The sequence below is a fragment of the Bombina bombina genome, chromosome 4 (assembly GCF_027579735.1).
Source record: "Bombina bombina isolate aBomBom1 chromosome 4, aBomBom1.pri, whole genome shotgun sequence".
Taxonomy (NCBI): domain Eukaryota; kingdom Metazoa; phylum Chordata; class Amphibia; order Anura; family Bombinatoridae; genus Bombina; species Bombina bombina.
This window is the reverse complement of record NC_069502.1, coordinates 402,910,417-402,935,465: the sequence shown is the minus strand read 5'-3', so window position 1 is coordinate 402,935,465 and position 25,049 is coordinate 402,910,417. Positions and strand designations below refer to the sequence as shown.

General features: G+C 36.1%; 1 protein-coding gene across 1 annotated transcript; it reads left to right on the top strand.

Moving 5' to 3' along the window:
- The first annotated feature begins 1,000 nt into the window (after positions 1-1,000).
- Positions 1,001-18,498, top strand: LOC128656339 (fetuin-B). Its single transcript, XM_053710190.1, has 7 exons — positions 1,001-1,252; positions 2,387-2,503; positions 3,064-3,145; positions 3,356-3,516; positions 11,831-11,947; positions 14,148-14,234; positions 17,875-18,498. The coding sequence occupies exons 1-7, from the start codon at positions 1,037-1,039 to the stop codon at positions 18,424-18,426; spliced, it is 1,332 nt and encodes a 443-aa protein (XP_053566165.1). The 5' UTR covers positions 1,001-1,036; the 3' UTR covers positions 18,427-18,498.
- Positions 18,499-25,049: the final 6,551 nt, after the last annotated feature.

The following is a 25,049-nucleotide window of genomic DNA, read 5'->3' as shown; positions in this document are numbered from 1 at the left end:
GGAGGCGATGTTGTGGGGGGCAGATTAGGGGTTAATTAATATAATATAGGGGTCGGCGGTGTTAGGGGCAGCAGATTAGGGGTACATAGGGATAATGTAAGTAGCGGCGGTTTACGGAGCGGCAGATTAGGGGTTAAAAAAAATATGCAGGTGTCAGCGATAGCGGGGGCGGCAGAATAGGGGTTAATAAGTGTAAGGTTAGGGGTGTTTAGACTCGGGGTACATGTTAGAGTGTTAGGTGCAGACGTAGGAAGTGTTTCCCCATAGAAAACAATGGGGCTGCGTTAGGAGCTGAACGCGGCTTTTTTGCAGGTGTTAGGTTTTTTTTCAGCTCAAACGGCCCCATTGTTTTCTATGGGGGAATCGTGCACGAGCACGTTTTTTAAGCTGGCCGCTTCCGTAAGCACCGCTGGTATCTAGAGTTGCAGTGGCATTAAATTATGCTCTACACTCCCTTTTTGGAGCCTAACGCACTGAAAACCCAGCCATTCTGTGAACTCTAAATACCAGCGGTATTTAAAAGGTGCGTGGGAAAAAAAGCACGCGTAGCTAACGCACCCCTTTGGCCGCAGAACTCTAAATCTAGGTGATATGGTTTTATAATCATCTGGTTTGTATTATTGTTACCTTGAATATAATTACAAATCCATTTCAGGAATAACCCCCCCCACCACCCTTGTCAAATTTATTAAAAGCTGATGAATTAGCAACACATTTTGTCCTAAACCCTGAAGTCTTAAGTATGATTTACTATGATTTTATTGTCTATCATGCAGCATTAAGACCTGTAGATAACTTGTTCAAATAAAAACTGTTTGTTCTGAAAACTTTTTGTATCAAGGGTAATTAATCCAACATGCAGGACAGTGACCTGCTATGAAGTAAACCAACATTTGGCAGACCAATTATTTCTAATTATTAACCTATTATTAGCATTTCTTTAACCCTTAGGTCAAAGAGGCAGCAACAGGTGCATTACTTTGGGCTATAAAATTGGAAGTGGTCTTTCAAATACTGGGTAGGCTAAGAAAGCACCATGAAAATGCAGCACATTAGTGCTCTGGTCTTGTTTATGCTGGTGACCGTGTGTTATGCTAGAAGCACCACAGTCCCTGCTGCGGTCGTTCAACCTATATGTTGCAATGGTAGAGAACGTGAAGTAAGTGTGGCACTGGACCTGATTAACAAGGACAGAGATGAAGGCTATGTGTTCAGCCCTTTGCGTGTAGCTGCAGCATATGAGCAACCAGGGGTAAGTGACACTTCTATAACACATATTGTTTTCCCTATGTACTGTATTTGTTAGGACAGTAAGCCAGCTCAGGCATGAAAGAGTCAGCTACACACTGCACTAAAATGTGATGCAGGGTTCTGCAGCAATGAAGACATTATAGGGACAATCTAATACACAAACGATATGCTCTGATTTATTAGCTTATATTATGTTTGCATCACTGACAAAGAGGAGGTAAATACCCACTTCAGAGCAGAACACAACCAGTGAGACAATCAGGAGAGGCAGTCACACAACCCACCAATATTTGTCTGTATTCTGCTTCATCAAGACTTTATCTACAAAACTGAAATGCAATTTTTGCATTTGAATGTCCCAATAACTTATAGTTACCCATACATTACCAAATATTTCCAAACATCAGGATGGTGAGTCCATAGAATACACGGCTAATAGTATTTATCTAGTGTGGTAAAAACATCTCCAGTAAATAAATAAGATATTTTTTTGAGATGCATCAAGGTAGCAGATTAGCAAAATGTATATATCACAAAGTTAGCTAAGAAACTGAGGGTTATTGCTGGAAAATCACAATAATATGCACTGTATTTGGTGATTGGTGCCATAGGGATACATAAAGAGACAATTCTATATAGCCAGAACATGTAAAATATGTAAAAAACATGTAAAATATGTAAAATGCTTTTCATGCTATTTTAATGGGCAACATTATGTTCCTGTTGGTCATTTGAATAGTGAAACCAGTGAATTTCATTTTGATTTCTAATTTAAGTAGTTGAGCGAATGCTGCTATGGAGGCCCATCCTTTCTGGCTCACCTGAAATGGAAGTTAAGAAGCAGCGGTCATAAGACCGCTGCTCCTTAACCTGTCCGCCACCTTTTAGGTGGCGGATTGAAATCATCCCGATACAATTGCGATGATTGACAGCCCCTGCTAGCAGCCAAATGGCCGCCAGTGAGCAAGGGGCGGCATTACACAAGCATTTCACTAGATTTAGCGATGTCGAGTGGACATGATTCGCTATTGCAAATCATGTCCGCTTGACATATAGTAAATCTACCCTAATGTGTACATTTGTGTACACGGCTATCACTTTTTCAAATGTTGCTGTTTGTTAAACCCTTTTACAGAAGTGGGGAAGAGGCTCCATATATTATCTTACCATTGATGTTTTGGAGACGGAATGTTCTGTTCTGAGTGGAAAATCGTGGCAAAACTGTTCTACGGATATACCATTACATGAAAAGGCAAGTATTATTAATATAGAGAATGTAAATACTCGCTGTTTTACAAAGCTCAATACAAAGTCTTACATTTTTTGTTAGAAATAGGTAATACTTTGAGACTGAAGACAAACACAATAGAGTGAGTGATGTGGAGGACTTAATCACAAATGAAAAAGAGGCTTAACATATATGAAAAGAAAAGACTACCATCAATTCAGGCATTTTTATAACAATCATTTTGTTCAAAAGTTGCGCATCAACATGTAGAGTGTTTATTTGGAGCTATATTTAATAGTCACAGGCAAGTCACACAAAAAACAATAACATAAGGATAAATATATAAAGTAAATTTAAACTGTTTTGATTCAGAAATAATGTACATTAAAAAAATGTACCTCATACTCTTTTGTTGTTATTTCCCAGGTAGGTTCTGAGTGTACGTTTGTCTTGAGCACTAGATGTATTACATTTTTGCAAACACTGTTGCCTGATAGTGTTCAAAATATGTTCACATTCCTGTACACAATAAAAAGACTGTGTGAAATCTGTAATAACTGTTATTTTTCATGTTTGTGTCATAGGTGTTTGGACAATGTAAAGTCATCATGTACATAGCCAATGGATACTCAAAACTGAAGAGTTACAACTGTACCACTAGCGCAAGTACGATATACAAGAAGCTTTGTTTAATAATAGAACATTGAATAGCTATCACGTCAGTCATTGTAAACTGCAGTTAAAAGAGACTTGTATAATATGTGTAGACTGTGATAGACTTCTGTCTGTTGGTAGTACTTGATACATTTGGTATTAAAATATTTATAACAGCAAAAAAAAAAGTTGATAAGGGCAATAACACTCTTACCATTATAGTTCCTTCCAGGGTGATACATCGGATGTGTCCTGATTGCCCCAGCAGAATAAAGGATATTACGCCCGAGATCAAAGCAAAGGTTCAGCTTATGCTTGACAAATTCAACGAGAACAACACCAGACACTTCGAAATTTATCATATAGAAAAAGTAACAATGCAGGTACTGTCAGAGTTTTATTTCATCTACTTGTTCTATGGGACATTAATGGGATACTAAACCCAATTTTTTCTTTCATGATTCAGATAGAGCTTTAAATTTTAAGCAACCTTTTAATTTACTCCTATTATACATTTTTCTTCATTCTCTTGCTATCTTCATTGGAAATAAGCAGTAATGTAAGGTTATGAGCAGTCCCATTTTTGGTTCAGCACCTGGGTAGCACTTGCTGATTGGTTTGCTACATTTAGTCACCAATCAGCAGGGGCTACCCAGGTGCTGAACCAAAAATGGGCCTGCTCCTATGCTTACATTCCTGCTTTAAAAAAAAAAAAAAAAGATAGCAAGAGAACAAATACAAATTTATAATAGGTGTAAATTAGAAAGTTGCTTAAAATTGCATGCTCTATCTGAATCGTGAAAGAAAAAATTTAGGTTTATTATATTATTTCTTTAAAGGGACATGAAATTTAACTTTTTGTTATTCAGAAAGAGTATAACATTTTAAATGGCTTTTCAGTTTACTTTTATTATCAAATTTACTTTGTTCTCTTGGTAACTTTCATTAAACAACATACCTAGGTAGGCTCATTAGCAGCAATGCACTCTTGGGACCTAGGTGTGATTGGTGGCTACACACATATGCATCTTGTTAGTGTCTCAGCAGTTGTGTTCTGCTAGCTCCCAGTAATTCATTGGGGCAGACATCAACTATGTGCCTCACCGTTTGCTAGCAACAGTGTAATAATAAAATGCTCTAACTCAAACTTTAAAGGGAGATGAAAGTCAAAATGAACTGTTTATGGTTCAGATTATGAGACTTCAATTTACCTCTCATTTTTAGAATTGCTTCATTCTCTACATAAGTGGGCTCATGAGTAATACTAGGGGCTAGATGGTGATTGGTGGGTGCACACATGTCTTTTGTTATTGGATCACCTGTTGCATTGAGCTAGCTTCATGCAGTGCATTGCTGCTCTAGAGTTAACTTTGCAGGAATTAAACATAATGGGGCCGATTTACTATTGTGCGAGCGGACATGATCCGATATTGCAGATCATGTCCGCCGCACATTGATAAATGCCGACAACATACGCTGTTGGCATTTATCATTGCACCAGCAGTTCTTGGTAACTGCTGGTGCAATGCCGCCCCCTGCAGATTCGCCGCTAGCAGGGGGTGTCAATCAACTCGATCGTATTGGATCGGGTTGATTTCCGGCGATGTCTGTCTGCCTCCTTAGAGCAGGCGGACAGGTTATGGAGCAGCGGTCTTTAGCGGTGCTTCATAACTTGTGTTTCTGGTGAGCCATACGGAACTTGATAAACAGGCCCCATAGTTATATTAGACCTTTGCAGGAATTAAACACATAGTTATATGCAAGCAACAGCGCAATAAGATTTTTTTTTTTTTAACATATTAGCAGATTTTCTTTTATATATATATATACACACACACACATTTTAACCAGCACCATTCATTAATTTTTAATTCAAACACTTTACGATTGTAATACCTTATCAATGGTATGAACAGTAACTTAACATCTTTGGTCATTCAAATGTTTTTCATAAATAATTACATTGGGTATATACAGAATGAAAAGACTTGGCCGCTGTCAGACTTGTGACCTCATATGTTGTCTTATATTTGAATGAGGTTTATTTTAGTTATTTTATTTCTTCTACATGGTGAATGTGTGTTTTTATAAATCTTGACGGACCAGTAAATACAGTAGATTTGCATAATCAACAAATGCATGATAACAAGACAATACAATAGCACTTAGTCTGAACTTCAAATGAGTAGTAGATTTTTTTCTGAAACATTTTAGAGGTTTTGTCTATTTCCACTACCCCTGTATCATGTGATAGCCATCAGCCAATCACAAATGCATATACATATATTCTGTGATTTCTTGCACATGCTCAGTATTAGCTGGTGACTCAAAAAGTGTAAATCTAAAAAGACTGTGCACATTTTCTTAATGGAAGTGAATTGGAAAGTTGTTTAAAATTGCATGTTCTATCTGAATCCTAAAAGATTAATTTTGACTTAAAGAGACACTAAACCCCAAAAAATTCTGTCATGATTCAGATAGAGAATACAATTTTAAACAACATTCCAATTTACTTCTATGATATATTTTGCTTCATTTTTTAGATATCCTTTGTTGAAGGAATAGCAATGCACATGGGTGAGCCAATCACATGAGGCATCTATGTGCAGCAACCAATCAGCAGCTACTGAGCATATCTAGATATGCTTTTCAGCAAAGCATATCAACAAAATTAAACAAATTAGATAATAGAAATAAATTAGAAAGTTGTTTAAAATTGCATGCTCTTTCTAAACCATGAAAGAAAAAATTGGGGTTTCATGTCCCTTTAAGTGTCCTTTTAACTAATTAATTAGCATTGTATGTAGGTAAATTCTATTTTAATTATGCAATATAGGTAACTTTAAAAATAAGAGGAGGCATATCTAAATGACTTACCTTTTAATAATATAATCTATAATACACAACGCATGTTCATATGGTATTGCCTACTTTAGTAGGGTATGATATCAATGATAACACAGAAATATTCTACCTTAAAAAGATCAAAGTGTTTCTTTTAGCCAACCAAATAACATAAGTAATTATTACTGACCAATTAGCACTTACAGGGCACCACTTATTGTTTACACGAGGAGCTAAATACCCATGAGAGTGTCAGCCCATTGCCTTTGATAAAGTCTTCATGGTGAAACACGTCAGAGGGTTGCCAGGAGTTTAATGTGTCCAAATTTTAATGGGAGTCTGGTTACAGACTTCATTTTTCCCACTTCATAAACGCTTAATTTTTGGGAAGCCATTTCCAAGTGCATAAACATGGTTAAAATTAGAATATAAATATATGTACAGTGTACAGAATTCTCATTGTGAGTGAAATGCTACGTAGTCAGTCTATACCGTTTAAGGATACTTTGTTGTATAAATTAGTGAATTTCGTGCAGCGGCTATAATATATTTACCCAAGTTGTTAAAGAACAGTGGTGTAACTTTATTTTATATAATAAGAATTTTACAAACAAATTTTAGTTTTGGAAATTGCATTATAATTAAAGTATACAGGGCTAGATTACAAGTGGAGCGCTAATTTATCATGCACACGTAAATGGGCAAATTTGCCCATTTATGGGCACACAATAAATATCCATCCATTAGAAATGGCTGGGTATTGCTACCGTCAGCTCAAGGTAGCAATTAGTGCTCAGAAAATTAACAAAAGGTCAGACCTCTGGTTAATTTTCAAAATGTGTCCCAATTGCCCCCAAAGTAAAGTGTTAACTTCTATAATAATAAAAAATAAAAATAGCATTTTAATTTTTTTTTAAAATAACTGCATAAAGCAGTAATGAGAGTTTAAAGTGCCGGGTGCGGGGTGTTTGAAGAAAAAAACAAATGGCACTAGAAAGTGCCTCTACATAGTGGTCTATGGGAACTGTGTGTTTCCTGTAAATATATATGGATCTGCTTACATACATATATATTTATGTGTTAATATGTGTATATATTCATATATATTTACAATCTGCTGCCCGTTGCTGTGCCACTTACCCTCTTCTCTGTGCTAGTTCTCATGCCGTGTCTCGCAGCATAAGAACAAGGCTCCCATTGGAGCCTATTGAAGCACACTCTTGTGAGTGCAAAGCTTCCGTGCAATGCAAAAGCAAGGTCGTATTCACATCGGACACCTAACTTGTAATACCAGCGCACACACTTGCAGAAGCGATATTTTGCACTCCATTTATAATCTAGCACACAGTATCTATATATTAGATTATATCCAGGGCCGTCATCAGGGGGTGACAGTAGTGACTGCTGTCAGGGGCCCAATGGGCCAGGAGGGTCCCATGAGGCAAGAACTTAAAAAAAAAAAAAATGTTTTTTGTTTTTTTTAAATTTTGGCAGCCACTAGTTGGTACTACAGCAGAGTGCTAATTGAGCTAGGGAAATGTTATTACAATGAGTAAAGTATTAGCATTTCAGAGGATTTCTGAGTGTGCACTAAATCACTATGCACAGTGTGAGACAGACTTGGCACTTTGTTTGTACAGTGTGTGCCTGAGTCAGACGGTAGATCACTTATATTTGCAGAGAAGGTAGGACTTACTTAACGAATGTTTTTTATTTCTTTGTGCAATTTCAGATTGCAACTTCAATGTGGTAGTAGTTGTATGGTGGGGCCAGGGTCCATAAAAACACATTTTCTTTCAGCAGCAGTGTATTTATGATTATTTGACAATGCTGTAAAAATTCTATATTTAAAACCATGCAGAAATGTTTCCTTCCTCAATACACAAATGGTAGGTGCCCTTTTTCGCAGATATTTGTGTATATATATATATATGTATATATATATATATATATATATATATATATATATATATATATATTACATTCCAGTTTACTGCCCCTTTATGCAAGGATTTTCCAGATGCAAGGAGGCATTTTATAATTTATATTTTTACATCTGCATAAAATGTTATACTCTCAGACTAAAATTGCTCAGTGTTTGAAATGAGACAGGTTAACTTAAAACTGGTCAGTTTACACTACAGCTAATTTAATTTTGAAATACATACCAACAAGCCTAAATCCTGCATTTAACCTGATCTAATGGTATGAGTACCACAGCTTATGGTTCCACCAAGACCATATAGAGTACAGTATTTTCAAAATCCATAAGTACAGCTGACAGATGGGAACATTTGTAAACTGTATTTGAAGTGGTGTTCTTGGTTGGGGAAAATGGGGAAAAAACAAACAAACATATGTCAACCGTCTAAAAGTACTTGCAAGGTGCATAAATCTTTCCTCCTGTGATTGTTTCTGTGGGTGTCTGTGTTTATGTCTTTGTGCTTTGCTTTGTGTCTCTATGAGTGTGTATTTTTTTCTATGGGTCTCTCTGTGAGGGTGGGTGTGTATGTCTTTGTGCATTTTCTGTGGATGTCTGCGAGGGTGTGTGCATATGTCTGAGATTTTTCTATGGGTGTCTCTGTGAGGGTGTGTGTATGTTTATCTTTGTGTTTTTTCTCTGGATGCCTCTGTGAGGGTGGGTGTGTTTTCTGTGGATGTCTCTGTGAGGGTGTGTGTTTTCTGTGGGTGTCTCTGTGAGGGTGTGTGCATGTCTCTGTGTGTTTTCTGTGGATTTCTCAGAGTGAGGGTGTTTGTATGTATATCTTTGTGTGTTTTATGTGTTGTCTCTCTGTGTGTGTATGTCTTTGTGTGTTTTCTGTGGGTGTCTCTGTGTGTGTGTGTGTATGTCTTTGTGTGTTTTCTGAGGCTGTTTATGTTGGTGTTTCCTTGGGTGTATGTGCAAGTTTGTGTGTGTGTGTGTGTCCATTGTCTGTTCCTTTTTAGGACATTTTGACCTTACTACTGATTATTCACATCTACAGACTTTGAGCTAACAAGACCTTTCCGGAAGTCATTAATTCACCATTTAACTTTTAAATTATTGTTTAGGCAGTTCAGGGCCCTTCCTTTCAGCTACTGCATGCTGTTGTCATCATTTAGTTGGCATATTCCTTTACAAAAAGATAATCAGAACTCCATATTTTGTTTTCTAAATCTCCTTTTCTTTTTTTTTTTACAAAATTGTAGTTTACCTCATTACTTGCCAGGTCAATGTAAACAAGTGCTAAGTTTCTGTTTGGGTGTCTGTGTCTGAGTGTGTTTCTTTGCGTGTCTGCTAGAGTGTCTATATGTAAATCCTTATGTGTGTGTGTGTTTCAGTGTATGAGTGTGTCTGTGTGTGTGTATGTTACTACCTTTACAACATTTCCAAGTTTAAATAGACACTTAAAAATAAAGTGCATATATGTTTTAGTCACTGGGTAAAAAATTGCACATGTCAAAGGAGGGGGGGGGCCTGATCAATGGTTAAGTCAGGGGCCCCAAAATTTCTAGTGGCGGGCCTGAGTATATCATTACCTTGGTTTTAATTTCATTAAATGTTCAGTTTTATTCAAACTTAGTGCTTCATTAAAGAGTTCAAATGTGTGAACCTATTTTCCTTCTAATTATACAGCTAATCTGATAAACACACCACTTGCAATAACTACAAAGAACATATGTTATTAAAAACTGTATTATCAATTTAACAATTTATTAATATTGATATTGGAAGTTTGCTAGGAGTAGTGCTACTGATTGTGTGTGTGTAATATATTTTCATTAGTTTTTTTCTTCCCTTATCTTGTAATTTAATTCTGAAAATTGTTTGCTTCTCAATTCTTGTTAAAAGTGCAGAAAAAGGACCAGCAGGAAACTATTTTTTTTACTTAGTGCCTAGGGAAGCTATATAATTTTTATGCTAAAATATGCAATATAAAGTGGAAACATATTGTATTTAGAAGATTTACTTACCTGTTTATACACATTAGTTCTGTTGCCAGATAAACTTCCTAAAATCCCTGTCAAATCTGTAAAAGGAACTATCCAATTGCTGCTCATGGAATAATAATCCTTGTGCATATTAATTACATTTTATGCTCACTCTTGACTACATGCACACAACAAATATTAGGGTGCATGCAGTGGGGAGCAATTATAAAACGTAATTAATACCATCACCATTTCCTTCTATATGGCAAATCACTCGTTCTTATCTATTGCAAGGCAATTTGACACAGAACAATTTGTAAATACTAGAGATGTTTCAGAATGAACAGCATCTGAATGAGGCTCCCATAGGAGTCTATGGAAGCGCACTCTCATAAGCACAATGCTCCCTAGCAATGCGATTAACTTGTAATACCAGCACACATTATCGCTTGAATACAACTTTCTAATTTACTCCTATTATCAAATTTTCTTCATTCTCTTGGTATCTTTATTTGAAATGCATGAATGTAAGTTTAGATGCCGGCCCATTTTTGGTGAACAACCTGGGTTATTCTTGCTGATTGGTGAATAAATTCATCCACCAATAAAAAAGTGCTGTCCAGAGTCCTGAACTAATAAAAAAATCTTAGATGCCTTCATTTTCAAATAAAGATAGCAAGAGAATGAAGAAAAATTGATAATAGGAGTAAATTAGAAAGTTGCTTAAAATTGCATGCTCTATCTGAACCACAAAAGAAAAAATTTGGGTTCAGTGTCCCTTTAAGCAACTTTCCAATTTACTGCCATTAACAAAATGTGCACAGCCTTTTTATATTTAGACTTTTGAAGTCACAAGCTCCTACTGAGCATGTGCACAAATTCACAGTATATACGTATATGCATTTGTAATTGGCTGATGGCTGTCACATGGTACAAGACATAACTTTGAAATCTGTCAGAACAAATCTACTACTCATTTAAAGTTTAAACTATTTGCTATTGCATTGTCTTTTATAGTGCATTTGTTGATTATGCAAATCTACTGTATTTACTGGTCCTTTAAGTTTAATAATAAACACAGATTCACTAGGGATGGGTGAATGTGTTAAACGTGTAATTAATTTGGTAGAAGGAATAGTTCTGTGGACTTTAGTTTCGGACAATCGAATGTTGCTAGAATGAAACCCCTTAAAATTCAGTAATTGAATGTTACTTTCTTTTTCGAATGTTCATAATTAAATTGCATATCCACATTTGAAATTTTGAATGTTACATTCAATTTAACAATTACTATTCAGAAGTTCAATAGTTCATGTGGTAGGGAATTTAGTAAATTGATACATAATAGATACAAATTTATCAATTTGAATATTGTATAATTTGAATATTACATTTAAAGAAAGCATTAGAAATACTATTACATTAAACGAATGTTAGAATGTCGTGCAAACATTCGAAATTCGAAAAGAACGAACAAATGTGTTAAAATTAGTTTCATTTTTCGAATGTTGCAAAATATTTGCTCATCCCTTACATTCACCATACTATATGTATGCAAACTAGACCTTCATTTCCCTTTAGCAGGCATAACAAAATTTCATCAACTACATTTTTTTTTTAATGAGTGGTCAGCTTTGGTTTTAGTGCTCAACTATTGCCCAGCAGAGTCTGCAGTTTAGATAGTGCTACCTAATATCAATAGGGATAAGCAGTCAGTTTGAGGGGGATAGATCTCTCATGCTAAAGAAAAAAAACAGCCACATTGGGGTAGACAGGGCACCTTGGGTACAAGGATTTTTAAGCTAAGCTAAATAAATTATAAAAAGGCAAATTTTGAATACTGTAATAGAAGGATCATATATGATGCTTAAGAACTGCTATGGATAATATGTTTCCTTCTGTTTTATGCCTTTATTTAGCTTTATTTTGTTTTGTTAACAGTGGGTTGTTGGTGCATCGTATTTTGCTGAGTTTACCATAAAAGAAAATACCTGTCAGAAAACACAGCATGAAACTATTAACCCTTTAATTTGTGTTTTTCCAAAAGAGGGTGAAGCGGTAAGTACATGTTATTTGTATTCTTAAGACCATATAACCTATGCTTCCTATATCATATTAGCGGACTGTAGATATTGAATATGACAATATGGGATTTTGTGACCATTTGATACACAGTATATTCCAATCCTTTACTATTCACCGTTTAAGTCTAAGTGAATTTGTGTGGATCATTGTATAAGCTTTCTAAAGACTATAGCCCTTTGTGTAGTTATTTTACATTTTACTCCAGCCTTAGTTATAGATGTAAGGAATTAAAAGAGCTGTTCAGTAAACCAGATGTCATCAGTCAGTGCACACAAATAAAAGTTAATGTCCATTATTTGCAATCAGTGCTACGGGTTTTGAACTGCCAAAGCTCCATCAGACAGGTCAATTCTAGACGTGCTCTCCTTTTTTTGGGCTGGGTTTGGTCAGTCTCAGGTTTCTCTAATAAAACCCAGGGGCATAAATAATGCAATGAAGGACATTTCTGCACATAGGGGCCAATTTATCATGGCCAAATGGGGCCGTATACCCTTGTTTTGGAGGGAGCCTTCAGCAATCCGCCCGATCATATATACGATTGGGTTGATTGACACCCCCTGCTAGCGGTCGATTAGCTGCAAATCTAAAGGGGGTGGCATTGCACAAGCAGTTCACCAGAACTGCTTGTGCAATGATAAATGCCAACAGCATATGCTGTCTGCATTTATCGATGTCTGGCGGACATGATACGCTACAGCTGATCATGTCCGCCAGACACTTGATAAATTGGTCCCATTGTGTAATAAGTGGGAGTTCTGCAACACCCCATCTATATCTGTGTTTGCCTTATACTATTGTCTCATATAGGATTACTTTGTAAAAATCACAGAGTTTCTTCACAACCCTAATTATTAAGGTTTTGAGTCAGCAGTCGTTAAGGGATTAAATTTGACATTAAACAAGCTCATGCTTTATTAATAGCCCTTTAATCCTTATTGATTGAGGATTTATCAATGCCTTAACCCTTTAAGGACACAGCTTTCAGTTTGCTCAATTGTTTTATAACGGAAAAATTCCGTCATATGTCCTTAAGAGGTTAAGTGAAATTGCTTCCACAATTTCAGAGCTGAAAGCCTATCATTCTCATGTTAGGCAAATGCAAATCACTAATACAATGGACACTCAGCTTACATGTGTTTGTGCAGTGTGAAATGAGAATAGCAATTTACATCTTTTCACCTCCCAAAGAATAGTAAAATTTGGGAATGAATTATTCATATATTTGAGCTGGTGCTTTATGGGTATATAGTGCATGTGTGTATGACGTGTTACTTATATGCATTTACTGTAAAAAAATTCTAAATACATTTTCTAACTTCCTTTATTGTGAAAAATTGTGTTTAATTTGTCATGGTTTTGGTCTAGAAACAATATTAATAATAATAATAATAATGTGTTTTGTAAAAAGGTGTCATTTTTACCATTGAAACTAGTGAGACATTATTCTCACAAACAACAAAACAGAACAAGCGCACCTGCGACTAACGGCATTAACTTTATTATGTCAAACTGCTCTTGTCCTGTTTTGCTGTTCTAGAGGTACAGATGAGAAGACCAAGGGCCAATTTATTATTGTTCGGACGGACATGATCCACTGTAGTGGATCATGTCCGCCACACATTGCTAAATGCCGACAGCATACACTGTCGCCATTTATCATTGCACAAGCATTTCTTGTGAAATGCTTGTGCAATACCTCCCCCTGCACATTTGTGGCCAATCGGACGCTAGCAGGGGTGTCAATCATCCCGATCGGATTGCAGCAGTCTTCCATTCAAGACCCCTATTGTGTATTATTTTTTTTTGGCAGCACTGATTGAAACATTGTTTTAAATTTTTTACTGTCACACAATAATTTTTTAAAAATCTGTTATTCTATTAAGGGTATTTTTCAGTGTTCCTTCTGACCTTTAAGAGCGCTGCCGTGTTTGTGTTTTAAATTATTCTTACAAAACTGTAATTATTACTATACAGACCAGGATTGCAAGATGACTTTCTGTACAGTGAATATTCATGGTAACAATTAGGATCCACTTGTAATATAGGCCAAAGTGTTTGTTTTTGTATAAAGTTTGCTTATCTCAGTCTACTAGTATTATGATGTGAATAATACAAATGCAAATGGTTGCAAAATAAATATAAAATATATAAAATATTTATGTTTCCTTTACAGGCTGTTGGGTTTTGCAAAGGTAGTTTATTTGAACGTTCTATTTCAAAGGAAAATGTAGCTGTATCCTGTGAAACATATGAACCTAAGGTAATCAAGTACATTTTATTTAGCAAAATTAATTGCACTAATAATGTATAAACTCTTTAATGTAATACATAGTTATAATCATTTAAAAAAATAAGTAAAACAAATGACTGCACTACTCACTAACTGAAATATAAACCTCTAATTTATTAAAAAAAAAAAAAGGTTTTTGTTGGCAAATGAAAATGATTTTAGTAAGTACATGCAGATTGTTTTCACATGTGCATGTAGCACTTGGGGACACTGTTTAAATTCTACATTTCAAATAAATACTTCAGGAATTTCCCTGCTTTTTCAGTTTGAGGGCTTGATGATAAAAAAGATTCTCCTGCTTGGAGAGAAATTGTAGTGCAGACTTCACAGGGGTTGAACTGAATGCTAAAAGAAAAAAGGGCGGAACCTGGAATTCCCATAGAGATGAGAGATGCTTCCCATAAAACTCTCCACACGGATCAGATTATCTAAAATGATCCTCCAGCATTTGAGATCTCTCACAAGATTCTAAACAGATACATTTTTGATATACTTCTCTAAAGGGTGTATATTCTGTATATGAAGGAGAGCTAAGCCCAGTGCAATATTGCGCTGCATTACATGAGAGTTTACACTTACAATTTGTTTTTTGTACTTTATATTACTTTACACTTCAGATTGGCTCCTTTCAGTATTATTACATTTCATATTTGCACTCTCTTTTCTATTTTAATACATTTAGATCCAGCAGTAGTTTTTACACATTCTTGATTATGTTTTGGAAGTTTCTGTGCTACTTTAACAAATTAGGCTAAAACTTTGTATATGTCTGTGTATCTTTCACAAATGACATTGGCCTTTATATTTGCTATATTGTAAAATAAAATACAGATTCAGAAAGTGTGAGAGACAATGGAGTTAGCTGGGCTGAAAAGAGGAGTTCCCAGGGCATCTTTGAAACTTTCTCACAATTCTCATGAAATGCTGTAAGCAGTTTAGACAAGCTGGTGTCTCTGAATTATTTTGCCAGGTGTATGCAGGTGAAATTTTCTCAAAATTCACAATACACTTATTTAACTAACAGAAAAGTAATATATACTAAGCTAGAAGCAAAACAACTTAAATTGAAGTGAAAACATTTCAGTTTAATTTGTTTTTGCAGCAAACTGAAGCTGTAAGCTTTATTTTAAATAGAAGAAATATAAAGTGCATTTGTAAAATACACAAATAAATATACAAAATTTGACCCTAATTTGCAATTTAAGTTACACATAAACTGTCAAAGCATAACCAGAATGTGATAAAAACATAATCCCAAATACACTGCTGCATACAGAATCTACTGTATATGCATTCAAATTGAAAATAGAAAGTGCAATACTTAATTGTAATAAAACTTAAGCTGAAGTCTAAAGCAATACAAAATACAAAGCACAAAGTGTAAATGCAGCAGAACTATATTGCACTGGGCTTGCCTCTCCTTCACATAAATAAATGCAGGGAGTGCCCCTTGAAGAAGTATAGCAAAATATGCCTTTTTTTAGAATATTGTAAGAGACCTTGCAATGCTGGATGATCAGGGCAGAGAGCCCTGAGTGAGAACTTAAACTCTGTCATAAACATACATGTCTTGCCTTTGAGATATATATATATATATATATATATATATATATATATATATATATATATATATATATATATATATATACTGTACATATATATATACATATATGTATATATATATATATATATATAAAATATACATATATATATAATATAAACATGCACAGTATTGAACTGAATATTCATTCCCTGCACTATTCAGTTTTTGTTTACTTTAAAACAAAAATAATTTTTTGCTTAACATTTACAATTGTTTTCATTAAAACAAATGCAACTGTTTCAAAGCTATAGGTGAAAAGTTCTAAAGCGCTCTGCAGAGCTCTCTAACCTGATCCTCTTCTTGTCACGCTAACAGGAGGCTTAGCTGTTCGGCTACTATGACTTGCATTAAAGTTAGTGTAGTTCCAGGGTGCCGAGCGCTCGAAGCCTGCTGTTAACATGCTCAGGGACCTGGCAAGGAGAGGATATGGTTAGTGTACTCTCCAGAGTGCATTAAGATTAGTAGTAAAGGGGCAGTCAACACTAAAATTGTTATTGTTTAAAAAGTTAGATAACACCTTTACTACCCATTCCCCAGCTTTGCACAACCTCTTTAAACCTCTAAATTTCAGGCTTTTTCTAAGCCACTATAGACAGGCTCTTAATCACATGCTTTTTTAAATGCTTTTCACAACAGGAGACTGCTAGTTCATGTGGGTCATATAGATAACTGTGCTGACGGCCGTGGGTTGTGCACAACACAGCTAAAATGAAAGTCAATAGATAATAAATAAAAAGTCATGTGATCAGGGGGCTGTCAAAAGAGGCTTAGATACAAGGTAATCACAGAGGTTAAAAGTATATTAATATAACCATGGCTGTGCAAAACTGGGGAATGAGTAATAAAGGGATTATCTGTCTTTTTAAACAATAACATTTTTTGAGTTGACTGTTCCTTTAAAGCTTAAACATCAATTTAAAGGAAACAAATAAATACTGACAAATTTATAAGTAGAATATTTAAAGGGATATTCTAATACAAACATGACAATTTATTAGAGCATGTCAGTTTTGCATCACTAACCTCAAAAAGATGTTAAACACATAGGCTGAGTCCCACTCAGGAGCTATAATCAGTCAATCAGCAGCAGGAGCATGATCTTCCAATTATTGGATTTGTTCTGCTCAGTGCTAACGACAGCTCTGAGCCGTCGCAGAGTTTCCCACTCTGGTGCTAATGACGGCTCAGAGCCGTCGCTAGCACTCTCCCACCTTGAGGGAGATCTGGGGGCTCCCACCCGTTCCTACCCCGGCTATCGGGCCTGCATAGTGACAGGCAGCGCCGGGGCTTCACGTTTTACGTGGTGACGTCACACGCAATGACGTGATGATGTCACCGCACAACTTTATTAAAAATGTACAATACAAAGTATAGGGAAAGGGGGCATGCTGCTTAGACACCTGTATCTCAGGCATCTAAGCAGCTACAGACCCCCAAGACCCACCGTTGGAAAGGTAATCGCCTAAAATTTCCAAAGGTGTAAGTCCTGGGGATCTGGAAAAAAAATTACAAAAGTTAATTTTTAAAAAAAACAAAAAAAAACCCAACAATCTTTAATCACCTTAGCACCCAGGTGGGAAAGTGCTTAGCCCTCAAAGGGTTAAATGCATAGCTATACAGGTCAGTAATACAAAAAATATGCTCTAATGAATGATGAATTGAAGCCTTACGTTTTTGTCTTAGAATGTACATTTAATTTATATTTAATTATTTAAATATAATTTTTTAACCTATGCTCCTTTCATATGTAGACATTTTAAAATTAGGGAGTGCTAATAATCATAGCAACAGCCAACAGCCTAACAGTCTAATCATACTAACTGCAAACGTATTGCATCTGACTAGCTATATGTATACAAAGAGGACAGTAAAGTATGAAGTCCTGGAATTTTTCTTACCTGGAGTCTTGCTGGTTTCTTTGAATTTAGTAATCCCAAGTCAGTGTCTATAGGTAAAATCCCTTTTACCTGATATTAACAGTATTCATATGTTTGTTTTTATTGTAAGAATGATAATCATCATCATCATCATGATAAACATGGTAAGTGTCCAGCAGAAACAGAAGGTCCTACACATGGAGTGGAACAGGTCAAGCATGATGACCAAGGACAAAGCAAAAATGAAACAGGGGGGCATCATCACAGGCATTGTCATCCACACAGAGGTCAAAAGCATCATCATCGTCATCATCATCCTGACCATCATCATCATCATCATTCTGACCCTCACCATCACCATCGTCATCCTGATCACTCCCACCATCATCATCACGATGACAAACATAATCGCCATAATAACACGTCATCAGAAGGACATGGTAGTTCATCTGAAGAAAACATTGACAAAAAGTCAATTGACAAAAAGCCCCTAGGGTCAGTTGAATTTTTCTTTCTTGGTGACGGGGAAACTTTGCCAGCTCCAACTATAAGTTTTCAAAAGCCTCCTTCCCATGGAAAAATGGAAATTATTTTTCCAGATACTATTTCTCCACTAAAAGTATGCCCAGGAGAATCAAAGGTGAACTTACCAGATATTATTGCTCTTTTGCCTCATGCATAAAATATGGTAAAATATAACATACAATGTTACTTAACTCAATTAAAGGTACATTGATGATTTTTCCACCTAAAAGATTGTGTGTTTTTTATGCTTATTGAAAAGTACTATTTAAAAAATATACATGAAAAGCAAAATAAAATTTTCATTATTCACATATAGCATGTCATTAAAAAAAACTTTCAATTTACTTCTATCAAATTTACTTACATCTCTTTGTTGAATAGCATATCTAGAAATGCTCGGGGGGTGCTTGCTTCTCGAACACTATGTTTGAAACAATGTTTGTAAAAAATGTCATACATTATTACAAACACAGCTACCATTTAGTGCTTAAAAGGGAAGGGTACACCAATTTTCATATAACTGCAGACACTACTATAAAGAAGAATATGCACAGATACTGATCTAAAAATCCAGAATAAAACGTTTTAAAAACTTACGTAGAAGCTCCCAGTTTTGCACTGCTGATGAGGTTAGGCCGGGACATCCAGTGAAAAGGACTGAGAAAACAAGAAGAGCAGTAACTTTCCCCTTCCCTGCATATGAAAAGGCGGATAACATAAACAGAAGCCAGCAGGAGTCTGTAAACTTGTGTATACAGCTGACACTGGAGTCTGAAAATCATCAACATTTTATAAAAAATTAATTAAAACTATACATTGTTACAAAAACACTACCAGATGGGCTATATAAATGGATCATCTACAAAACATTTATGCAAAATAAAATCTAGTGTACAATGTCTCTTTAATAACGTGCACAATCCTGAGCACATCTAGATATGCTAATCAAGAGCCAAGAGAACAAAGAAAATTTGAAGATGGGAGCAAATTAGAAACTTTTCTCTTTCTTTGCATGCATTATGTCAATCACGAAAGCTTGATTTTTCTTTACATTTTTATAAAAAAATTACTGTACAGCCCATTTAATGAAGCATTTCTCAAGCAACAGAATGTTTTAACATGTTTAATTACAGCTACATGGTGCAGCAGGTGCTGGGCCTAAGTGCTGGGATTGCCCATAGCATCAGGTCATATACATTGGTACGTGCCGCATGTGTTTAATCCTAATGCAAGGGAGCTTTTTGTTAGTGTAGGTTGCAGGTCCATCTATCTGTCTGTCTGTCTATCTATCTAGCTATACTCAAAATCACTATACAGAGCAGCATGTATATTATTACTACTACTTGCAAATGAGTTACCTTTGGTGGACCCAAAAAAATATTTGCCCCAGTGCCCTCTGTTGAGTTAGTCCGCTACTCTACAGCTTTATCATATGTATGATATAAATAGGTTGAGTTTAATGTAAGTTTTTTGTCCATGACCTCTTTCAGACTATTGCACACATCTTTCTAACCATCAGCTTAATTTCAGGGATTGTTATCACATAGGGTGCACATGCATTAGACTTTAGATTTACTGTACGCTAACATTTTCCCATAACATGTCTTTTTTATGAAGTGTAATTTCTTAAAAGGGAAACACTATAATCCTAGCACAATGGAAAAAAATACATCTACATGTTATTCTCGGACTAATCTTTTCTTTGAATAAATCATTCTATCCAGCATTTATTTAGGGCCAAATTACAGGTGGAGTGCTATTTAACGCTCCTGCTTGGGCATTAACTGCGCTAGAAGTAAGCTTTTTGTGCGCATCGGGTTGCGCTTGTATTATGAGTTGAAAGCAAACTATTTTCACTTGCGCTCTAACCCGACACACGTAAAAAGGTGAACTTAAAATATCTTGTTGGCAATAACCTATTCTCCCATAGAAGCAAGGGATATCATGTTGAACCTAGGGGTTTCAAATGTCAGGCCTTAACATATTGAAGTACAATGTTGTGGAATCTAGGCAAAGAATAGGAAGGACCACATTTATTAAAACTCAAATAAAAGGCATGAACCCTTAAAGGGACATAATACTCATATGCTAAATCACTTGAAACTAATGCAGTATAACTGTAAAAAGCTGACAGTAAAATATCCCCTGAGCATCTCTATGTAAAAAAGGAAGATATTTTACCTCACAATTTCCTCAGCTCAGCAGAGTAAGTTCTGTGTTAAACGTTATACTCAGCTGTTGCTGTAAGTCCAAAAGGAATAATAGCGGTAAATATCTACTAATATGGTTGCATATGCATATATATATCAGATCCATTTATATTACAGAATAACAGTTAACTGTTGAAAGGGCTTGTCGAGACAAGATCATAGAAAAAAAGGGGGTAAGTTAAGAACTCTTCTTGCACATTGGACCTTCCCGAGAAAAAAATAACTCCAGAGGAGAACTCTATAAGGAGGCTCAATATACAACAATACAAATCAAATAGCATTGTTTTCCTTAAAGAACTCATTACACTGTACCAGATCAAAATATAAATGTCAATTGCACTGAAAGAGTTGCGTACATACTCTTCCATTTTTTCCATTACTCAGCTGTTGCTGCAAGTCCAAAAGGAATAATAGCGGTAAATATCTACTAATATGGTTGCATATGCATATATATATCAGATCCATTTATATTACAGAATAACAGTTAACTGTTGAAAGGGCTTGTCGAGACAAGATCATAGAAAAAAAGGGGGTAAGTTAAGAACTCTTCTTGCACATTGGACCTTCCCGAGAAAAAAATAACTCCAGAGGAGAACTCTATACTCTATACTCTATACTCATTTTTCTTATATACTCAATTATATCTAGAACCTGATTCTAGATAGGTAACTCTTCTATCAACCAGGCTCTCACAAGGGTCAATTTGCAGCCAAAAGAAGTATAATAATAAGAGACATTTGTTCCTGGTTTAGTTTTCCTAGGTTTTGGTGAAGTAGAGCTGTCTTGGGCAAACTACAACCAAGGGAGCAGCACACTCAAAAGTGTTGTTGTTTTATTTGTACATGGCTTTAATTAGCCTCAAGCTGTAAAAGATTTAAGCATTATAGTATTATAGTATTTGTAATATACAATAAAAAACAAAGTACAAAACTCACTTGGTGCAAAAATAGAAATACAATAAAAAGTGAAAAACAAATACAAATATAACAATATACTGTATATCCTCCACAGAATATTTCCAATTGTGGTTGATTCAGGTGATTTCTTGCCTCAAATAAAACAAAGACAAAAGAACATAGTGAAGTATGTTTGAACTAGTGCTAATTCACACAATGGACCCGCCAAGGGGTTACTCACACTTTACAGAGCAACCCAGGCTCTGGTATAGACGCAGACCCGGTTTTATACTGCCAGGTTTCCAGTATATCATCAAACGCAGGCTGCTGCTTCAGAAAGATAACATTTATTTTAAAAACATTTAAAACATATAAAAAGCCACAAATAAGCCCCTTCACACAATGTCACTCGGGTATCCGTCCACCTAAGTAGCTGGGTGGAAGCAAAATCACAAGACCTTTCCTGGATGTAAGCGGATGGCGTGCTGAAATGCTATAACAATGAGATCGCTTGGTAAGTGACTCTATACCTGTTCTGGTGACTAGCAGTGGAGGCGTGGCTCTGACGTTCCGACGGATGTTTCGCCGTAAACGTAAGACTTTTTCAAGGAAGTGAGATGGTGTGCGTCTACTCCTCTGTGCTCTTTATGTGGTGAATCAATCCTCCTATTGGCCAATGATGATCACGTGATCCATGAGAACTTTCAACATTCTGTCCTCCGTCTTTAAAGATGGCAAATTAGTTTGATGTCCCTGTTTCTGTATGTGGTTTCCATAACAAGAAAGGGCGAAACAATCACATTTTTTTCTTTCGTTTCAATAACAGATATCTGAGTTTTTATGTATTGAGTAAGTTTAAAAGGAAAAAAATTCACATTGTCACATATACATTTTTCTTATCTAACCTATTCATAATGAATAAAAAATAAAAAAATTACATAAGATTGTGTGTTGCAACTTAAGGTTATAATAAGAAAAAGAAAAAAAGAAAAAGAGAGAAAGGAATGCATATAACTGCATGTTATATCCTGCTATTTCAATTTGCAAAATCATAATTTGTGCATTCCTAGATTGACATTAGTTAGCGTATACCGCACTTATAATGGGTTAGTTTAAAGGAGCATATGTTGGTACATGATATATTGTGATGGTGACATATTATTGTAACATATTATTAATTCATCTCTTTAATGAGTTATAATCAAATCAACCTATCTAGAATGAATATTGGATTGTACTTAGAGAAAACTGTCCACAGACGGCTGGATAATCAGACAAACAATTTTGGTGGACAGCAGAAAGCTTATATATACTGATTGGTGCTGCTAACTAGGACACATCTCCTGACGTTTATCGGAGGAAGTAATCCTGATTGGTGAACACACCACCACGTGATCGGCTATAGGATATTGGGAGTGAGTCTGTCGGGTGACTAAGAGGTCCCGGCCTGCTGTTCATGGCACCGTAAGTGCCTTCATCTATGTGAGTTGGCAAATGTTCATCTTGTTTTGTATCTTATATTAGATGTTACTTCTCTATGAGGCTCCTCCTTTTTGTCTCCGCAGGATTTCTATTCAAACACTTTTCATGGGATAGCGGACGTTTTTCTGGATCATCACTTTCTCTCTGGACTGTCCACATGTCTGGTATATTATATTGTGAGCGCACGTTTGACTTTTATTTATAAAATGTTTAACCATGAAAAAAATACATTAAGATTTCTCTCAGTTTTAAATATGTTCTGGGATATGCCAGCAATACACAAGCTATGTCTTTTTATAATTTACAGTTTTTAGGGAATTGATCTGTTTGTAAAGATAAAGAGACGTTTCATTTCAAGGATCTCAGATTGCCGGAGGCTTTGGTGCTTTCCAGAAGGTTATTCCACAGTTGAGGAGCTCTGAATGAAAACATTGACCGACCAACTTCCTTCTTGTAATGGAGAATGGAGAGTAGCGTGGAAGAAGAGGACCTTAACTTATAGTGGGGGTGGGGAGCAGGGGTGAGCATACTGCTCAGGTAGTGTGGGAGTTTCTCAGAAAAGTAGTTATACAGGGAGTGCAGAATTATTAGGCAAATTAGTATTTTGACCACATCATCCTTTTTATGCATGTTGTCTTACTCCAAGCTGTATAGGCTCGAAAGCCTACTACCAATTAAGCATATTAGGTGATGTGTATCTCTGTAATGAGAAGGGGTGTGGTCTAATGACATCAACACCCTATATCAGGTGTGCATAATTATTAGGCAACTTCCTTTCCTTTGGCAAAATGGGTCAAAAGAAGGACTTGACAGGCTCAGAAAAGTCAAAAATAGTGAGATATCTTGCAGAGGGATGCAGCACTCATAAAATTGCAAAGCTTCTGAAGCGTGATCATCAAACAATCAAGCGTTTCATTCAAAATAGTCAACAGGGTCGCAAGAAGCGTGTGGAAAAACCAAGGCGCAAAATAACTGCCCATGAACTGAGAAAAGTCAAGCGTGCAGCTGCCAAGATGCCACTTGCCACCAGTTTGGCCATATTTCAGAGCTGCAACATCACTGGAGTGCCCAAAAGCACAAGGTGTGCAATACTCAGAGACATGGCCAAGGTAAGAAAGGCTGAAAGACGACCACCACTGAACAAGACACACAAGCTGAAACGTCAAGACTGGGCCAAGAAATATCTCAAGACTGATTTTTCTAAGGTTTTATGGACTGATGAAATGAGAGTGAGTCTTGATGGGCCAGATGGATGGGCCCGTGGCTGGATTGGTAAAGGGCAGAGAGCTCCAGTCTGACTCAGACGCCAGCAAGGTGGAGGTGGAGTACTGGTTTGGGCTGGTATCATCAAAGATGAGCTTGTGGAGCCTTTTCGGGTTGAGGATGGAGTCAAGCTCAACTCCCAGTCCTACTGCCAGTTTCTGGAAGACACCTTCTTCAAGCAGTGGTACAGGGAGAAGTCTGCATCCTTCAAGAAAAACATGATTTTCATGCAGGACAATGCTCCATCACACGCGTCCAAGTACTCCACAGCGTGGCTGGCAAGAAAGGGTATAAAAGAAGAAAATCTAATGACATGGCCTCCTTGTTCACCTGATCTGAACCCCATTGAGAACCTGTGGTCCATCATCAAATGTGAGATTTACAAGGAGGGAAAACAGTACACCTCTCTGAACAGTGTCTGGGAGGCTGTGGTTGCTGCTGAACGCAATGTTGATGGTGAACAGATCAAAACACTGACAGAATCCATGGATGGCAGGCTTTTGAGTGTCCTTGCAAAGAAAGGTGGCTATATTGGTCACTGATTTGTTTTTGTTTTGTTTTTGAATGTCAGAAATGTATATTTGTGAATGTTGAGATGTTATATTGGTTTCACTGGTAAAAATAAATAATTGAAATGGGTATATATTTGTTTTTTGTTAAGTTGCCTAATAATTATGCACAGTAATAGTCACCTGCACACACAGATATCCCCCTAAAATAGCTATAACTAAAAACAAACTAAAAACTACTTCCAAAACTATTCAGCTTTGATATTAATGAGTTTTTTGGGTTCATTGAGAACATGGATGTTGTTCAATAATAAAATTAATCCTCAAAAATACAACTTGCCTAATAATTCTGCACTCCCTGTAGACAAGAAAAATGAGGTGAAGAAAACATCTAGAGTAAAAGTGATGGTAAATCCTAGC

Bases quoted from the DNA above. Each gene is read 5' to 3' on its own strand.
- LOC128656339 (XM_053710190.1), top strand. From the start codon at position 1,037: ATGAAAATGCAGCACATTAGTGCTCTGGTCTTGTTTATGCTGGTGACC. The intron at 3,517-11,830 runs GTACTGTCAGAG...TTTTGTTAACAG, and splicing joins TAGAAAAAGTAACAATGCAG to TGGGTTGTTGGTGCATCGTA. The intron at 14,235-17,874 runs GTAATCAAGTAC...TTTTATTGTAAG, and splicing joins GTGAAACATATGAACCTAAG to AATGATAATCATCATCATCA.